Source organism: Meles meles, chromosome 21, assembly GCF_922984935.1.
Source record: "Meles meles chromosome 21, mMelMel3.1 paternal haplotype, whole genome shotgun sequence".
Lineage (NCBI taxonomy): Eukaryota > Metazoa > Chordata > Mammalia > Carnivora > Mustelidae > Meles > Meles meles.
In genome coordinates, this window is record NC_060086.1 from 38550954 (window position 1) to 38570034 (window position 19081).

The window sequence follows — 19081 nt, forward strand, 5'->3', positions numbered from 1 at the left end:
TATGTATACATACACATGTATGTGTTTATAGCTGTGTATATTTTAGGTAGATCTGTCTATATGTCGCTATCTAATCTGTAGAGACATCTACAGACTAGGTCTAATCTATAACAGTCTAAAGAATATTATCTGAGTTTCTTGATGCGGCTGCATCTGACACCTTCCTTTTACACCTTTCTGTTTAGTATGTCGGTAAATTCTCCAACTATGCATGATTTTGCTTAAGCCTATAGGAGTTGGTAACTTTGGCCACCCACGATTGCAAGAAGGCAGAGAAATACCCAGTAACAGAGTAAGTCGTTGAAAGAAGTGCACATTAGAGTCCCTTGGTTTAGTGTCCCTATCTCCATTGGCCACGCACATGTAACCAACACGAAAAACACCTGGGTTTGGCCGCCCTCATTGAAAGAGCCACACTAAGGAGTTAGCAATCTGGTAGAAAGAGGTCCTGACTTGACTACAGAAGCCCAACACTCTCCTCCCACTTTACCATTAATTTTGAAAATTAATGGAAAACCAGACCTTGAGCAAGTTATTTTACTTTTCTAAATATCACTTTTCTCATCTATTATCCTGACACGGTTTCCCTAATCTCAGGTTTAGAACAGCCTGTCTTAGTCAGAAGGGCATCGTCTCCTGATGGGGATGAGGCTAGGTGCCTGATTCACTTAGAAGCTTCTGCAAATTACACTGGTTCTGCCCCATGAGAAACCACAGTAACTACGGGCACCATGTTATACCCTCAATTCTGTTGGAGGGGGTCAGAGGGGAGATGGGGATAAGTTTAATAATGTGAAGTCTTCAACGTAGCAACTGGCATTCTGTATATGAATGCTGTTTTTTATTATCTAACTTAGACTAAATTTGTATATATTGTTCAGCCATCATTTGGGATTGCTTTAACAGATGACTTCAGATTTTATATGTGAAAAACAGAAGAAAAAGGTTGAATTCTGTTGTTTACTCCTGCTGTTATTATGGAATGGGAGGCAAAGTTGTCTGAACCAGCAAATGGCTTGCAGACTCCAGGCGTCCATGGCCATTTGAAGGAGAGACTCGGGTCAGCAAACAGAAACAGCTACTTGAGAGTTCTCACACTTGTGAAGAGCTTTGGCAAATGGTGTCATTAGGAACTGGTAGTTCCTCATGGCTTAGAGGGAAATTCATTTTAGGTCATAGAACTAGAGACTTCCGAAATATTGTTCAGTGCCTTGCAGGTTTTACTTTGCAAATTCTGATACTACGATGCTTGTTGGGTATTGTGTCCTATATGAGGCTTATTTTTTCTATTTATTTATATTTCTCTAAATTGTTTTTATTATGTAAATATCACCAATACATAACAGGGAAAATTCAAAACTGCAGGGAAGTGAAAAGAAGAAAATAGCAACCAGCCATCCTATCTTGGTTGTGTCTACACACTTCTAGAAATAAACTCTGCAAAGCATGGCCTCTGCAGACTGACTTTCTGGGTTCATATACTGGCTCTCTGATACTTATTAACTCATAAATTTTAGGAATTTTAACTTCTCTAGTCTTCAAATTCATAATATGCATCACGGGGATAATAATCACACCTTCCTTCATATCATTATTATGTTTAATGTATTTTAAAGGGGACCTTAGTTTATATTCCTTTTTTTTTCATTTATCATCTCTTAATTCATTAGTATGTTGTGACTCTTTCACGCCAATTATTACGCTGCCTGTCTAAATTCAGTAAGACTGAAGATGGGCCACTGCTTTGTTGGAACATAAGTTCCATGTGGATAAAGAATCACACAGCTTCATTTGTTGTTGTCTCCAGCATGAGGCCCCATGCCTGGCCCTCCAGAAGCAACGCCACGCATGATGACGCACTGCTGAACTGACTGGAGACCGGCCGCGTCACCACTTCAGTACAGTTCAAGTTCTGGAAATCAAAGTTGATAAAAATGCAAGAGAATGAGGTCACTGGTTTTCCATTCCCTTAAAAAACAAAACAAAACAACACAACTTGGAAAGAAATGTGTGAATCTTCAAGTGGTAAAACATACAGTAATATCTTGTGCAGAAATGCTGGGAAGCACCCACGCTTTTCAGAAACAGAACTTTCCATTATTGTTTTCAGGAATAGAGAGAATTACTTAGAGAGTTAGGTGTGGAAATAAATAAATGAACAGTAGACAGATAAAAAGGTAGACAGGTGTGTGTGTGCACGTGTGTGTGCACATGTGTGTGCGTGTGTGCGTGCTTGAGCACATGCACAGAAGCAGAATTAGGCCCAAGCTTGCAAGTGTATCATCCATGCTCCGCGGGAAGGCTCAGTTGACTGCGATGTTCACAATAACTGTAGCGCTCAACTGAAGTACATGCATTTTTGGTTTGAAAAGTTCTTTTGAAATTAGACTGTGTTTTCTAATCTCAAAAAAATTGCTGGTTGGATGATTTTCATTTCTCTGTAAAATGACAAGCGATACTTCAGTTTTTAGCAAAAGGTTAATGTTAAGCCTCCAAACTTTATAAATTGTACTTTCTCCATAAAATAAACTATTGCATGCTGGTGTGTAAGATTAGCGGGAAATGCTCACACTGTTGAAAATAGATGGATTTTGCATTTCAAGGTGACAAGTGCAATGTCAGACCCAATCAATCGATCACCGCATAATTATTATTGCAAATGATCCATATCCATGCCGCAAACCTTAAGGGGAATTTAATGAAGCAGTAAGCACATCAATAATAAGATCTACTTTGGTCTCTATTAAATCTCATGATTCATAAATATCCTGGCATGTTTTATTCTTCCTTTAAATCCTGTGAAGACATCTAAAAAGTGAATGCTTGAAGGCTACTATTTAACACTTCACTAAAGACAATTCTAAGGCTTTCAGAAAGATTTAGGCTCAAGATCACATTCCTCTTCACGTAGAGGCTAATGGAATCCAATAGTCTATGGTATATACGGAACAGAGTTCCTCTACGAAGTTAGAATCAAGGTAGACATTTTCATCTCCTTTCTCACATTTGAATTTTCATGAGGAAAGCCCCTGCAAACAGCAGCTGAGTTGGTATCCGATGCCCAAGAACGAGAGAAGTGTTTCATCCTGAAGAGAGAAAGAGTAGACTCTGGCAAGAGTTTGCCTGCCTACACTGTTTTGTTGTGAATTAGGAAAAGGCCCCTTCTCTGAGCAGGCTGCATGGTGTAAGAACTGACAGCTTATCGCACCTTTGTGCAAAGAAAATGGCACCCTTGCCTCTGGCTGGATGCAGCTCCAGACCATGGTATGTGGTTTGATAAAGGGGGCAAAGGGGAGCAAAGATTGGATTTCACCCTTGGAGCCATGCCTCGGTGCAATTCACCAACTATACAATCCCTGGCCATAGGATGTGAACAGACCAGAGCCAAACGGCTCTCATTTAGAAGTCAGAAACTGCAACTCACTGCTGCTCGTGCTGGGCATCAGCCAAGTTCTAACATTAAGAGGGGCTGGGGATGGGAACAGGCTTGGGAGCAAACTCCGCTTTTGTCTTTAGTGGCAAACACATTTAAAAAATACATAAAACACAGAATACCTATTCTGCATGCCTTCAACTCATGCCCTCACAAAATGCATCTTCTAATAACCTTATGGTAAATTTTCATCTTTGTCTTAATAGCTGTTAATGATCTTTTCAAAGAGTGTCACTTTTTGATACGTGGTTTACTTTCCTTCTATACGTGCTTTTGATCGTATACACTTGGCTACAACCTATCTCCCTCTCTGAGCCTTTTTTTTTTTATATTTTATTTATTTATTTGACAGAGAGAGAGGTCACAAGTAGGCAGAGAGGCAGGCAGAGAGAGAGGGAGAAACAGGCTCCCCACTGAGCAGAGAGCCCGATGCTGGGCTCGATCCCAGGACCCTGAGATCATGACCTGAGCCGAAGGCAGCGGCTTAACCCACCGAGCCACCCAGGCGCCCCCCTGAGCCTCCTTTTTGCATCTAAAATTCTTCTGATGTCACCTGTGTGTGCACTGCTATATTCTATGGTCGGTATTATCAATGCTCTGGAATATAATTCAGAGATTTCTTGCCATCACATATAAGCGTTAATTTTTTCCTGAATTCCATCTTCTTCAATGAATAGTACATTTTCCAATCACAAGGCTGCATCACGAATACCTCCAGCCTGAAGGAGAGCTGGTACACCACTGGCTTAGTTTCTTTCTGTGCCGCGCTGGTGCAGAAGGAACGAATTCCTAGCTATGGGAATGGGTCCTACACAAGCCAAGAAATGTCTGCATGGAAACTTCCAAATGAAAGCTTGAGAAAATATTTAGTATATTTAAATAACTGAGTACCACATATCCTTGCACATAATATATTTTTTTTCCCTGTGTCTCTGAGTTCCTTGGGAAATAATCCTTGGCTGGGTCACAAAGTACAAGCTTTTCTCTTTAAAAACAACAACAGCGGGGCGCCTGGGTGGCTCAGTGGGTTAAGCCGCTGCCTTCGGCTCAGGTCATGATCTTGGGGTCCTGGGATCGAGTCCTGCATCGGGCTCTCTGCTCAGCAGGGAGCCTGCTTCCCTCTCTCTCTCTCTGCCTGCCTCTCTGCCTACTTGTGATCTCTCTCTGTCAAATAAATAAATAAAATGTTTAAAAAAAAAAAAACAACAACAGCAGCAAAAAAACCCTTTATACCTGCAAGCTAACCTATAAAAGTATTCAGAAGCTTAGATCCCCACTAAAAGTACCTGAGAATGAGTATTATCAAGCTCTGGCAAGCACTGAGTATATTATCCTTCAAAAAAATTTCTCTCGATTTGAAAAAAAAAAAAAGGTCTTAGTTTACATTTATTTGACATTGGGGAGGATGAACATAATGTCCTATATTTATGGCCATTTGATTTTTCCATCTGATTCGTCTGTTTATCCTCCTTTGCCCACTTGGTACATTTTTATAGTTGTTACTGTTCATTTCATTAATATTTATTATGGGCTATGGTTAAAAAAAAATCCAACAATAAGGAAATGGGTAAGTAAATTATATTATATCAAAATGCTAAGAGATGATACCAACTTTAAAAACTCATATTTTCAAAAAATATCTAGTAATCCCAGAAACTGTTCCTAAAATAATTTGTATGAAATTATATTTCTAGTGTGACTCTGATGTTTGACAGAAAAGGACAGCCACTTAAATTGAGTATATTGATCTTTTAAAAGATGCAGAAATATATCAAAATATTATCGGTAGAGAGTGACAGGTTTGGGAGATTAATATTCTTACTTATATTTCAATTTTATAATGTTCAGTTATTTTGTTTTCATAAGCATAATCATAATTCTTTTTTAAAGGAGAACACTTCTCATGGGCATTTTCTTCTACCCATTTTTCAGGATGTGGATACAAGGACCCGATGTTAATTCATTCAAGCTCAAATTTATTTATTTATTTTTAAAGATTTTCTTTATTTATTTGACAGACAGAGATCACAAGTAGACAGAGGCAGGCAGAGAGAGAGGAGGAAGCAGGCTCCCCACTGAGCAGAGAGCCCTATGTGGGGCTCAATCCCAGGGCTCTGGGATCATGACCTGAGCTGAAGGCAGAGGCTTTAACCCACTGAGCCACCCAGGCGCCCCTAAGCTCAAATTTAAAATCTGCTTTCATCTTCTGTTTTCTTTCCTCTTCACCCCTCTCTGAAGCTTGTACCCCCGCCCCCCATGGGCTTGTGAGTTTTATTTAGTAATGGGGGGGGAGGGGAAGGTGCCTAAAGTTTCATATTTCAGTGCAAAGCACTAAGCTAAGCACTAAAAAATATTCTGTCAGTTCATCCTCAGGATTCTTCAAGTATTACCCTCCATTTTGAAGCGGGTTTAGTAAAATGTCTGAGGTCCCACAGTGAGGCGCTGGTACAAAATGCATTTGAGCCCATATGGGGCTGGCTCTTAAACCGCCTGCTCTTTGAACCACTTCCCACTGTGGACAGACAGGTGGGGGTCACCCCTGCAATGATGCACACCCTCACTCACCCTTGCAGGGGATGTGGCTTGTTGTACTGACAGTGTAACTTTTCCCCAACACCTGCTACCTGCCACGTATGATTCTGAGGACCCTTCTTGTGATGCACCATTTGATTTTACCACAACCTTTTAAATCTAGTGCTAGGCAAGAGTGACACGTAAAATATTTAGCAAGCAAGATGGTTTGGGCACTGACCCACCGGTCGGAAGGAGCAACTAATGGGAAAGGCTGCTGGCTAGAAGGCAACCAGCATAGGCCACTCAGCAATCTGGCTCAACGTCAAGTGAATGGCACGGCACCCTCGTGGGCTGGCATCGGCCCCGTGTGAAAGATGGAGAAACCGAGGTTTACGTGTATGTAATATGGGAAGGCCTGATTTTGATGACAGTCTGATTTACCACAAAGTCCATCCTCTTAATGATTATAATGTCTTAGTGATTATAATACACCAAGAAACTTTGTATCACCTGCATACGATACTTGACCGCGGAATTTAGGAGTACCTGCGAGAATGTGCAGGCACGATTTCTTTCTTTAAGAAAGCAAGGTAGGGGGGCGCCTGGGTGGCTCAGCGGGTTAAGGCTCTGCCTTTGGCTCCGGTCATGATCTCAGGGTCCTGGGATCGAGCCCTGCATGGGGCTCTCTGCACAGCAGGTTCCCTCCCCCTCTCTCTGCCTGCCTCTCTGCCTACTTGTGATCTCTCTCTGTCAAATAAATAAATAAAATCTTTAAAAAAACAGAAAGTAAAGTGGGCTGTTTTCGGCTTAATGTTACACATGACGGAATGGCAGAAGAGTCTCTGCCCCTTTCGTTGCTTTGAAATATCGAGGGCTTCAGGGAAAATCCGAAACTATCGCACGTATGAAAACAAAACAAAAACAAAATAACAGCGACTACAACAAAACCCCCAAACACCTCCCTCCCCCCTTCCTCTCAATCCCCCATTAACTAATTGTGTTCCTGTTCTCATTTGTAGCATTTGCCTCTTTGATTAGCCTTTTAATTTAGCACATTAACAGCACTCTCTTTACTTGAATACTCCATCACTGAGCTCATTTAAGTCAAATGCCCTTGAAGACACTCGAAATTCCTAACAACACTCACCATTATTAAACAGTTTTGTATTTCTGATCCTCAGCTGGAGGTGCTTGGTGCTGGACAGAAGGAACCTTGTGGAAAGCCTGTGATTTATTCAAGGAGTCCCCATCCCATTCTCCCCAGCTCTGCAGGTGACCTCGGGGTTGCAATGTTCCACACACTGCTCTTTTTTTTTTTTTTTTTTTGAGTCTCTCTTTATCCACCCCCTCCCCCCTCAGAGTTTTTTGGTACAGAAGCAGAAGCCTGCTGATTCAGCATCCGTGAAGGAGTCATTGTAGACGTCTGAGGATCAGGTTTCTTTGAAAACAGGGATCAGAGCTGGATGCGGAGAAGCAGTGGGTGTAGTACGTATGTGTGCTCGTCTTTTATGAGTGGCAGCAAAGTCAAATTAGGTGGAATTCAGTTATTTGTAGCAGAAGGAGAGGCGCTTAAGATCCTAGGAGAAAACAACTACTTAATGCTCCAACACTTCTCAAAGAAAAAAGGTCACTCCCTTTGTCTTCTCCACAACTCTCTGTAGCTCCCCCTGCCCCTTGCTTTAATTCTAGAAAGCATGGCAGGTGTGGGTTTCTGACATTACAGGAAGTGCACCTTAGCTCTAACCCAGCATGATCTGACTCCTGTACCCCTCAGAACTCTGTCTCTGGCCACACTCCCTTGCACCCTGAGCTTCGGCCAACCTGGCCTTCTGAAACTTCCTTGCAGTCAGTGTCCAACTTGCCCACCCCTACCTAGCAGTTTCCTCCCCAGCAGCCTCCTAATCCCCAGGTCCCAGCTGAGAAAATCCCTTCCTGGACAAACCATGCCTGATGTCACCATTCCTAATACCCCTCCCAAGCACACTTGTGGTTTGTGTCTTAGCTCTCGTTACAAGCTGCGAATATAATGTTTATCTATTTGTATAGTGGGCATCTGTTGTTTTTACCTAACCAGCATTTATTTCTCCTTCTGGTAACAGCTCTTTAATATTTCCTGGGAAACCCACCTCTCCCCTACTCTCAGTTCATGTTTTCTTGGAGCTGATCCTAGCCTCAGATTCTCAACAATGACTGTTTTACCCAGGCGTGGACATTAAGTCTCCGGAATCGGCTGGGGATGCGTAGGTGATGCGCCCCAGGGGTGCCGAACTGCTCCCAGAACGTCTCTCAGAACCCCTTACTTTTTTGCGTGAACGTGGTCCATCCATCGGGGCTGCCGTCACGTGAAGGGGATGTCAGCTGGAAGCCACGGCGGCCACGTTGTGTGGGGAAAACACACAGTAGAGGGACCTGAGAAACTAAGTCTGAGTCCCAGTGACATAATTTGACATCCAGGTGCCCTTAAACAGCTATCTTCAGACTTCTCGGTATGGGAACCCATATACTGCCCTTCTGATCAACTCAGCTCGGCAACCATGAGTCTTCGCTAAAATCCTTTACCCGCCGGTTTGGCTCCTTCGTTACCACTTGTACTTTGTTTTGTTCTATTTTTTAATTCTTTTTAAAGAGTTTATTTATTTATTTGACAGACAGAGATCACAAGTGGGCAGACAGACAGGCGGGTAGGGGGGAAGCAGGCTCCCCACTGAGCAGAGAGCCCGATGCAGGGCTCGATCCCAGGACCCCAAGATCATGACCCCTGCCTTTGGCTTTAACCCACTGAGCCACCCAGGCGCCCCTGTTTTGTTCTATTTCATCTGTCTCTTGAACTATATACAAGTTCCATGAGGGCTGGAACCATATCATGCTCCCTCTGTCCCCAACCCTCAGGGCACATGGTATCTGACACCTTGGAAATTCTCTAATTATCTTTGAGCAAATAAATGAATGAAAAGAAAACAAATTTCTATTTGCTTGGTGATGCACCATGATCTTGTAAACATAATCATTATCAATAAACATATTTTGAGCTCCCACCTAGTGTGTATGAGGACATCCATGTACACAGAAGTAGAGAGAGGGCTCGAGGCACTTCCTCCATGAACAGCCTCGCAGTGTAATTCAGAGAATTAGGAAAGAAACAGCCAAATGTAAGATAGCATGCAACTCCATATCACTGAAAAAAATGTAGCCAAGTTTTCCTTTTGTCATGGGTCCCATTAAGACAGAACATTCTAGCTAGAACAAATTATGAACTTTGCCAGTAAAATACAGATTTGCAAATAACAGAATTGCAGGTCACTCTTTAACAGTAAAAAGATTATTCCACAAGGAACATTTGCCTTTGATATATTGGAAAAGCAAAGTCTGTTCTTTAGATATTGAGAGATCGGGCAAAACTTCTGGGTAACCAAAGAGAGCAAATAATCAATATATTATCCATAGCAAGTTATTTAAATATAAGCAGAGAGCTCTTTCTGCCCTCCCCCTTTTATATATTCTGCTCTTATCAAGGGCCACCTCCCATCTCAGCCATACCACCTAGTTCACTGGCAAAGACACTGGAGTGGGAAAAATACATCAATAATAAAAACGCCCGTCATCCCATGCACATCACCACTTGAAAGAGCACTACATCTCTCGCAACGATTCCCCGGTCTTCCCCTTCCTTCCTACACCTACCTCTCCCTCCCAATTGTTTTCTTGTGTTTCTACTGAAGACCGTCTTTGGATAATAAATGGAAAGCACGATCTACAATTCTTCCTCCACTTGTCCTAAAAGCTTCATGTTCCTTAGTTGTCAAAACAATGCTCTATTGCTTCTCGAAATTATCTTGTTGGTATTGAATATCAATTTTTCAATTTGTTCTTCTCTGAATGGGGACACAAGGTTTGTACAGAAACTAATTTGCTTATGTCGTTCAAACCTGCATCGTTTGATCAAGTATGTGGCTGGAGGTTTGTGATGTTTTCTGAAGGTGCAGGTAGGAAACGCTGCTCCAAATGTGAAACAAAGAGTCGAAGGGCTGTTTCTCCTTAAGTTGGTGTGTTACCATCTGCCAGAGCTCAAGAACCTGCAGAATTGGCCAGTGACTATGTTTAAAAGTTGAATACATGGGACACCTGGGTGGCTCAGTGGGTTAAAGCCTCTGCCTTTGGCTATGGTTGTGGTCTCAGGGTCCTGGGATCGAGTTCCGTATCATTCTCTCTGCTCAGCGGGGAACTTGCTTCCACTCCCCAACCTGCCTGCCTCTCTGCCTACTTGTGATCTCTGTCAAATAAATAAATAAAATCTTTTAAAAAAAATTTTAAACACAAAGCCTCTATAACCCTTTTCTGTCAATACACATCAGGTTTTGCTTTTAGATAGATAGACAGATCGATTGATCAATATCAGAAAGACTGTAAGCCTCAGGTTGAGAATTTCCTACTGAGAGAAAGCATTGGCCCATTTTATTTTATTTCCTTCCATGTAATGCCATGTTTTTGCTGGCCTACATAGACGACCCATTATTTTTGCAAGAATCTTTAGACACAAGAATTCAATGAGTTTAGTGTCATTATTAGATTGGAAAGAAAAATGGATGGGGCTTTATGATACAAATCACTTTGCAGACAAAGAGGAATGTGCATGTAAACAGAATTTCAGAAAAATACAAAAAAAGTACCGATCAATTTACATCAATGGCTTCTGGGTGCTCAAGCGGAAAATAACGTATTACTCCCTCTGCCAGAGAGAGTCTGCAGTGAGTAGAGGCCATGAATGGTTAAGCCAGAGGGAGAGAAGATCTAAGTCATAAATGAGCTCCCATTCATTAGCTTTCAGTCCATCCAGTTTCCCGCTCATCACCCAGAAGGTTGGGATCCTCATCCCAATGGGCCTTCTTGTATCTGAAGAGCATCTAAACAAATGGGTACCTCGGACACAGGGATGCTGGGAAACCAGCTCTTTCCAAATGTTTAAAAATATCTTGTACCAACATCCCAGGTGTTCCTCTGCTGGAGTGAAGAAGAGGAGGTGGCCAGGTTTGGAGGAAGAGAATGGTGGTTGAAGTGTTTGAGAGAATGCGAGTGTGTTGGGAGAGCTGAGCTGTCCCTGGGTATACAGAGACAAAAGAGGGGATTTCAGTATAAATTACAGTCAAGAAAGATAAGAGATGGGTAAGGATGGGATTCTTCATCACAGTAATCAGCGTCGACCAGGTCCATTTTTCCGGGCCCCTCACTAAGACATATGGTGGCCACTACAGGTGCCGAATAAACTCGCCAGGTCAACAGAAATGAATTTCTGAATCAGAATTCTTTGGGGGAAAAGGAATCATCTTTGTATTCCTGAGGCATTTTGGTACAAAGCACTCCAGTCGTAGAAAACATAGAAATTCTCAGCATTGGGATAAAGCACAGAAATCTTTCTCCCCACAACAGCAACAGCAACAAAAAAAACGTTTTCTTTGGTTGCCACCAGAAACCTCTAGCACCAGTTCCCACAGCAAGAACCCATCCGATTGATGGGCCAACAAATACGGGGGAAAACGGCATACTCGGGCCTCCAAAGCAGAGCTAAGGAATCACAGCGAAAAAGGAGGCCGTCCTAACGTTAGATTTGGCAAAGGGGAGCGTGTATCAGAGGCAGGAACAGATAATTAGCAAATCTGCGAACTGCAGGCAACAGGTGATTAATGTCCACCATCAACCTGCCATTTCCGGCTCCTCCGAATTCTGAGCAGAGCCTTTGCTCTCCTGTGTATTCCCGAAGGTGCGGCGTAATGACTAGCATACAGTCTGTGCTCAATAAAGGCTTCATAAATAATCAACAGACTGAGCGAGCGAATGCTTCATGTGTATATTAGCACCATGCTAGGTCCTGGGAAAGATTTATACAAACAGAAGCAACTGGCAATTAAAGAATGGGTTAAACTCCATACAGGGGAACGCCAACCAGGCCAACATGAAAGATGTTGCTGTGGAAAATATCTGAGGGCACCAAATGGTAAGTGATGAAAGCAGGTTACAAAACAGTAAGTTCTACAACAGTGTGATTTCATTTTTTTCAAACAGAATATTCCCTCTCAGAGGCTTTCTTTTTCCCTTCTTCACATGTTAATGTACCTGAACTTGAGATGTGTTTTACAATGATATGGCCTGTTGGTGTGATGGCATTTCTGCTCACACACACACACACACACACACAGAAACAAACAAGTCCTCCTAATAAATCAATGCTATGCCTTATAGTCCTTATAATCAATGCTGCTTCCAAATTGGCAAAATAAATGTGCATGTGCTTATGTGTGTGTTAGAACGACACAAGAAATTAGCGTTAACGTTTAGGTATATATCTTAGGTGCTACAAGAGGTAGTGCTATTTGTTTTCTTCCTCTTGTCCACTTTTACTACAAGGGGCACATGCCTTATTGGAAATGAAGCAGCAAGAAAAATTGTTAAAATAAGAGGGAAAGATGTTGTTCTGCCCTAAAGAGGTTTAAATTAAATTGGTTTGATGACCCCAGAACATAGAACAACCTGAGTCTGCATCTATAATTTATGCATAAACTCTAGTCTATACAAAATTTATAAATCCAGCATTCTATAGCTGGTTTGTAACCAGTTGCTAGAATACGGAGCAAAGTACAGAAAAAGCTTTAGGCATTCAGGAAAGAGAGTGGGCAGTTCAGAGGAAGTTCCCCCAAATGCCTGGCATGGGGTTATGGGGGGGAAGGGGATGCCGGAGACTGCCTGATAGTTCAGCTGCTTCCAAAGTTTGCTAAGAGCAGTCTGAGAAAAGAATGTTCCGGCTGGCGGAGATCCTGCCAAGGGTAACACACAGTGGGGGATTCTAGACTCCCAGGACCCTGTAGATGCATTTTTGTTGGCTCCTTCATTTTTTTTTCCTTTTTAGTGATTGAACTGCATTGTCAAAAGTAGGGGTGTCGCCTACTGGGGTTCCTGGTTCCCTCCCCTGCCTATTCAACACCACTCCAAGATTCTCTGAGATCAAATACCTATGGACAAAACTCAGTTTATAAAAGGATGTGGAGAATCACATGATGAAATGTGATAAAATGATTGAAAGGTTATATAAAAATGACAGTATTTTAACTATAAGTAAAAAGAACAGACGAAGAGCTCTCGGTACATAAATGAGAAAATGTGAGTAGAAATAATAAAATGGAAATGGCTCTCTACTTTAAGAGGAAAAAGTAAAACAAACAAACAAATTCAAAAGCAAAACACCCATCAGAGTGGAGTTTCTTTGGGGGCCCCTGAGGACTAGGGTAGACGGGACCTTATCCCCAAATGTGAAGAGCAAGTGTTGGCGGCGGCTTGTTTTGCCAGCCCTGGGAAGACACAGCTTCTCTGAATCCCAAGAAAGACTAATCCCGGAGCAGCTGAGTTAGCACAGTGTGGCTGGGGGGCTGTACTGGCCGAGAGGCTTTATCTCACTCTAGGGAATGTGTTGCCTGGAACCCCGCACAGATTCCCGCTCTCAGTATAAGTGACCTCCCTGCTTTCTCTGGAAGTCCCCAGGGAAAGCTGCTTCCCTCCTCTAGGGTCCCCGAGTTTGGTGAATCAGAACTGCTCAGAGGTTAGCCTAATGGTGCCCGAGAACCCAACTTTCTTTTCCCCGTACACCAACTTGTCCTCACGCTGAGGAAACGGAGCACAGCAGAAACTACCAAACTTCATTCTTTTTTTCATAGGAAAGAACTTGTTAAAGAAATTTAAGGGAAGGCTATACAGATGTTGGAAGGGGTTTTAGACCTCAGGGCTGCACGACTGCAATCGTGTTACCCCACTGGCCTAGGGGAGCTAAGCTGAGCTTTTCGTCAGTGCTCTTCTGGAACATTCCATTCACATCCTGAGAAGACCCAAACACAAAAGTGACTGAGTGGGGAGGAAAAGAAAGATGATTCTACCCCACTGGATCCCACAGCTCCCAAGGAGAAGCTTCTGATCCCAGTGAGCACAGACTTGACGAAATTGTGTGCTCTGAGCACAGGTGCACGTTCAGAGACTACTTAACACATTTAGGGAACAATGACAGGAATAGACTGGACGCGGGGTCTGTTTCACTGTGTCTCCATGTCTCTTCATTTTCATTGTGATATCCGTGAGAGAGCAGCAAACGCTGTTTTCGTATTTTCATACACGGGTATAGCTGAGACTCATTTTCCTCGAGCAACACAAGCTCTAAGACAGAGATATCAGCCACACTGAGAGTATCTGTATTTACAGACTAGGAGGCAAGGGCAGAGCCTCTGCATCAGAAAGGAAGGAAAGGGGAGGAAGAAAAAACCCTCCAAACCTCACAGCGTTAATTCCGTTAATTCGTATCTCCTTAAGCAGCATGGATCCAGCTGTTCCCATCTCAAGTCTCTGCCATTTTTTGAATGCAGACCAAAAAATTCTGAATTAAAGATGGAAATAGAATACTGGAGCACAGGGCAGGAAGGTAGTAGACATTTTTCAATTTGATAAATGCAGTTAATAAGAACGTAGCACAGAAAAGCATCGGTGCGAAAGAGGAAAGCAGGAATTGGGGGGGGGGGGGGGCTCAGGTCTTGAAAGTCACAGATGGACTAATTACCAGGAATCTGGTTAGCCAGATTTTAGGACCTAGGAGAGGGCCCAGGATGGCAATGCTTTTTCCCCTGTGTGGTACTGCAGACATGTGCATGTGAGCCACCAAACTTAATAAATAGAATCAACACCACCACTTAGCAACTCAGAGAAAAAGTGTGACCAGCAAACCATTACTCACCACAGTGGAATTGAAATTTGTTTACAACGAGCCAGAATCCACCCACAAAACAAAATCCAAAATAGACTCTTTTTCCTGAAATACCAGAATACTAATTTCTTTAATAACTGATGCAATGATCTCATGTGACACATTTTCCTAGTGCTTAAAAAAAAAAATCAACATTTTGTAAACATTCGAAATTTTAATCGTTTCAGCCTCCGCCGTCCCAATTAAATGGTATGAGAATTCTGGTGTCTGTAGGTAAAACGATCTCTGTTACATTCACGCTAAGTCTATGCTATTCAGTAGTTTTGTAAACACGTCTTTTGGGACAGGCAAGTTTGAAGAGGAAACTTGCCCTAAAATGAAAACAAAATGATAATAGAGACAGTCTGTCCCCAACTGGCAGAAGCCATTGTATTACATTGTGCAAAAATAAACCAGGTGGAAATGAAGCTAAAGTCACTACAAAGGAAAATGTCCACAAGAAAAGAGGAGGGAAGAGGGGAGGGGGAAAAAAAAAGTCGAAATCACAAAGCTCACTGAGGGGGAGGCAAGCTGAGACACCAGCAGAGGTCACAGAACGACTTGATTAACAAAGAAGTCGACAAAGAGGCTTTCTTCCTTCCAGCAAAGCCAAGTTCTTGGATCTGAGTTGAGCTAGAAAAGTAACTGGAGGGAGGAGAATAAAAAGGGGTTTTTCTATGCTGAACAGCGGAAACCAGCACTGATGATGATGCCGATGGAAAAGACAGAGTTTCACGTGGCACATGCCTCCCTCCCGTGGAAGAGGGGGACACCCGTCGCGCACAGGAGATTGGCTCCTCTGCTGCTAACAGCACACGGTCCTTCGGTGGCCAAACTAAACCAGGACGTGTGTTTGTCCCCAAAACATGATTAAGGAATTTTTCTGAGCTTTTCTGTGCCAGGTTGCTATCTTTCTAAATTGCTTCAACAGTAAAAATTGTAATTCATAACTACTGGTTTCCACGTCAGTGTTTGCATGTGAATGCCATCTCCTGAAACACACACACACACACACACACACACACACACACTCACACGAATGGTGACAAGGAGCCTCTCAGCAAGCCTAGACAAATACAGAGAAATCCACCTTTTTTAAAAAAACTAATCTTGTACAATACAATACACACATCGCAACACACACCTGGCTAAGGCAAACACAACGCGCTGCTCTCATCTACGACACTCGGCCCCGAAATGACAGGTAAGTAGTCACTTGTGAGAGAAAACAAGACAAAACAAACAAACAAACAAAAACTGCCACGACTCAGAGCAGCTCGTTCTTGGTAATTAAATAAAACCCCACACACCTACAAGGGATGCAGAATTTGCTTCATGCCTGCACCGGCTTTTCCAGACCTTTTCTTTCTTTTCTTTCTTTCTCTCTTTTTCTTCCCCCTCCCTGAATTCCCCATCGCAGTGTTTCAAGAAAAGAGAAAGCCATGCATTCCCCCCACATTTTTTTGTTGTTGTTTCCTTTTTGCAACTGAAAATAAAATTGCAGCTTCATGCTAATGAGCCAGGTCTTGCCTAAACTCCCACTGGAAACGCGAGCGCATGTACTATAGCGCTGGGAGAAGATTCTGTCACAGTATAATCACCTCACCCAAAATGCGATTACTCTGGGCTGCAATCTTTATCCCCGAAGTCAATTTATTAATCAGACAGAAAGAGAGAAAAGAGAGAGGGGGGGAGAGAGAGAGGGAGAGAGAGAGAGAGAGAGACTACCTACCCACAAATACATCATCATCTTGAAAGAGAAATCAAGGGCTCTCTGTCAGCAAACAGAAGTCTCCTTACTTCACCAAGAGTATCTGGAAGAAAAACTGAAACCAGTGGGTAGAAAATCTTGCCTTTTTCCTGTCAAGTCCTCAGAGCCCCTCTTCTTTCCTCACACAAGGTTTGGTGTGCTTGTTTATGAGTTTATGAGGACAGCATTCCTTCAGTGGCACTGTGTGATGTGACTTGCTTCAGGCTGCCTCTCTCTCTCCCTCTCTCTCTCTCTCTCTCTCAGTCTCTCTCTCTCTCTCTCTCTCTCTCTCCTCTCTCTCCCTCTCTCCCTTTTTCCTTCCTAACTCTTGCCTTTCCTCTCTTTCCTGTCAAGGCTGCTTAGGTAACGAATTCTTGGGGCGGCTGCTTAGTGGGCGAATCCGGACACTAAGCAGCCAGCAACAATATCGAGAACGGAGCCTGGTGGTACTCGGAGTGTCAGTAAGAGTGGCGACCGTGTGATCGCGAACCGGCGGGCACTACACCATTTCCTGGCGGCCGGTGGGAGGTTCACGCAAGTCCCCACTGGTGGAATTTACAGGAAGGCGGCCGGTCCTCTCGAGGCAAGCGCGTCTGCACAGAGCCGGTGACTCTGGGAGGCCGGCATCTGAGAATTCTCTCTCTCTCTTTTTTTTTTTTTTTTTTTTTTGAAACTCAGAGTAAAGCTCCAGCCGCAGTGAAAGGAACATGTGCAGCAACCGGCTTCCCCTTTATCTCTTTAAATGTACTTCAGATAAAAGCAGCATCCAGTCCGGTCAAGGCCTCCCCAGACTCATTGCTGTTTATACCACAGGGCTCAGCACACTTGTGTACAGCCATCTACCGACTCGGCCGTGTCATTGCGGGCTCCCCGGCTGCCTGCCGCCCGCTGCAGCTGCCGCTGTCCATCGCCGTGCTGGGGCTGCCGCCTCCCCCTGCAGGCTCTCAGCCCCCGTGTGCACCGGGGCCGGGAAGGAAAGGGGCGGCAGGGAAGGGGATGGACGGTGGGGGGAGGCTTTTGGGGCTTCTGTGCCAATTCAGCAAGTGAAAAACAAAACCAGACCCCACAACTAAACCCAGCAAATGGAAAGCCTCAAAAAGACTTGCTAACACAAATGTTTAGCCTTCCTAACCTACAGATGGAGATTTGGAGATTATACATATGCCCTCATTAGGAGACCAGATTTTGGGGTGTGTGTGTGTGTATTTTCTCTTCCTTCTCCATGATGCTTTGCAATTGCAGACCTGGGCAATTTTGCAGTGTGCATAAAACTTGATCATTTCGACAGGCTCTCCCTACAAAAATCCAGAGGCTCGGATGCACAGTTGAGATTTCCTGAAATTATCCAAATTTTTTTTCTTCCCTGAATCAATTCTCCTTTATTAGTTGTTCTTTTTAATCCATTTTAAATTGTATACTTTATCTTGAAAATTATCTCCATTACTGAAATACATCATGAGCGAGAGGATGGGGAATGCAATTTGCCCGGCATATTAATTGATGCAGTGCTCAATTATTGATATATGGATAAAGGAGGAATTAATATTAAAACACATCTCCTACTTTAGGGGAGAAGGGGAAAAATGATCTCTTGCTGGACTCTGAGTGTTGACCATTGGTTATCTATTTACACATCACACAGAGAAACTGCCTAACTGAGCCCCTGGTTGATTTCTAAAACTGCACAAGGCAAAATGTCACCTAAATAATTAAAATGCATTAGCTAAATTGTGGAATTGTCTGCAGCACCGGGCAGGTGGCAAGGCACCTGTTAAAATAGCCGATAGGTAGTCACAGTAAGATGCATAATGGCCAAGCAGTTTGGGGAGAAGCAATGCCAAGCCGTGCCATTAAACCAACAGTGATGGAGAGATCTCCGGAACTGGCTACCTACGAGTGGCAAGAAAATAACCACACAGCCACCGACTGGTAAAATCTCCACCGGGATGGACAGGAGAGTGAGCAGCCGTTCTGGTTGGCAGGGGACCTCATGAGATGCAGATCTTTCAGTGCTAAAAACAGAGCCGCCCCAGGCAAACCAGAAGAGCTGGTCACTCTACTCAGGAGAAGTACTAGACACACTTTGTTAAGAAAAATAGGGGATCCATCTTCCTTACTATTTTTTATGCATGATCTCCACTAATTCTAGATTTGCATGGAGGACAGAAACGTGTCCTCCCTGATAGGAAAACTTGAGGGGAAAATATCTTTAAATATTTACATGCATGTGTTCATTTATTGATTCCACAGACATTCTACTGAACACCTGCTCTGTATCAATCTCTGTGTACGTACTTGGAATGCAGAGGTGGTGAGTGTGTGATGCAGATGTTTCAGATCCGTAGATGGCAAATAGCCTGAAGATGCATTTCGTTGAATCAATACATTTTTTTGGGTCCCACTTGCCCTAAACATTTGCCAATATTTAAAAACCAGATTTCTAATGAAAACCTGGGAGTGTAGTTTTTGGGGAAATATTAGATGTGATCCAGCAATGTAAGAGTGACATTTTCACAGAGATGACAACGGGCTCATGATGAGTTTCTCTGCAATCTACACCGCTCCCAATTGTCCTTGAGATCAGATGTGACTGGGCAAGTGGGTTTGCTGTTTT

The 19081-nt window shown here is 43.2% G+C and overlaps 1 protein-coding gene across 12 annotated transcripts in view; it reads right to left on the reverse strand.

Annotated features, from left to right (window-relative positions):
* RBFOX1 (RNA binding fox-1 homolog 1) overlaps nucleotides 1-19081 on the reverse strand; it is a 1785930-nt gene that overhangs the window by 536215 nt on the left and 1230634 nt on the right. The window contains exon 1 of one of the 12 annotated variants that reach the window (XM_045993977.1): nucleotides 16450-16482. The exons of the other annotated variants lie outside the window; for them this stretch is intronic. Coding sequence (XP_045849933.1) covers nucleotides 16450-16467 — 18 coding nt within the window. The 5' untranslated portion in view covers nucleotides 16468-16482. Of the gene's footprint in view, nucleotides 1-16449; nucleotides 16483-19081 lie in introns of those variants that run through there. 12 annotated transcript variants of the gene reach the window in all.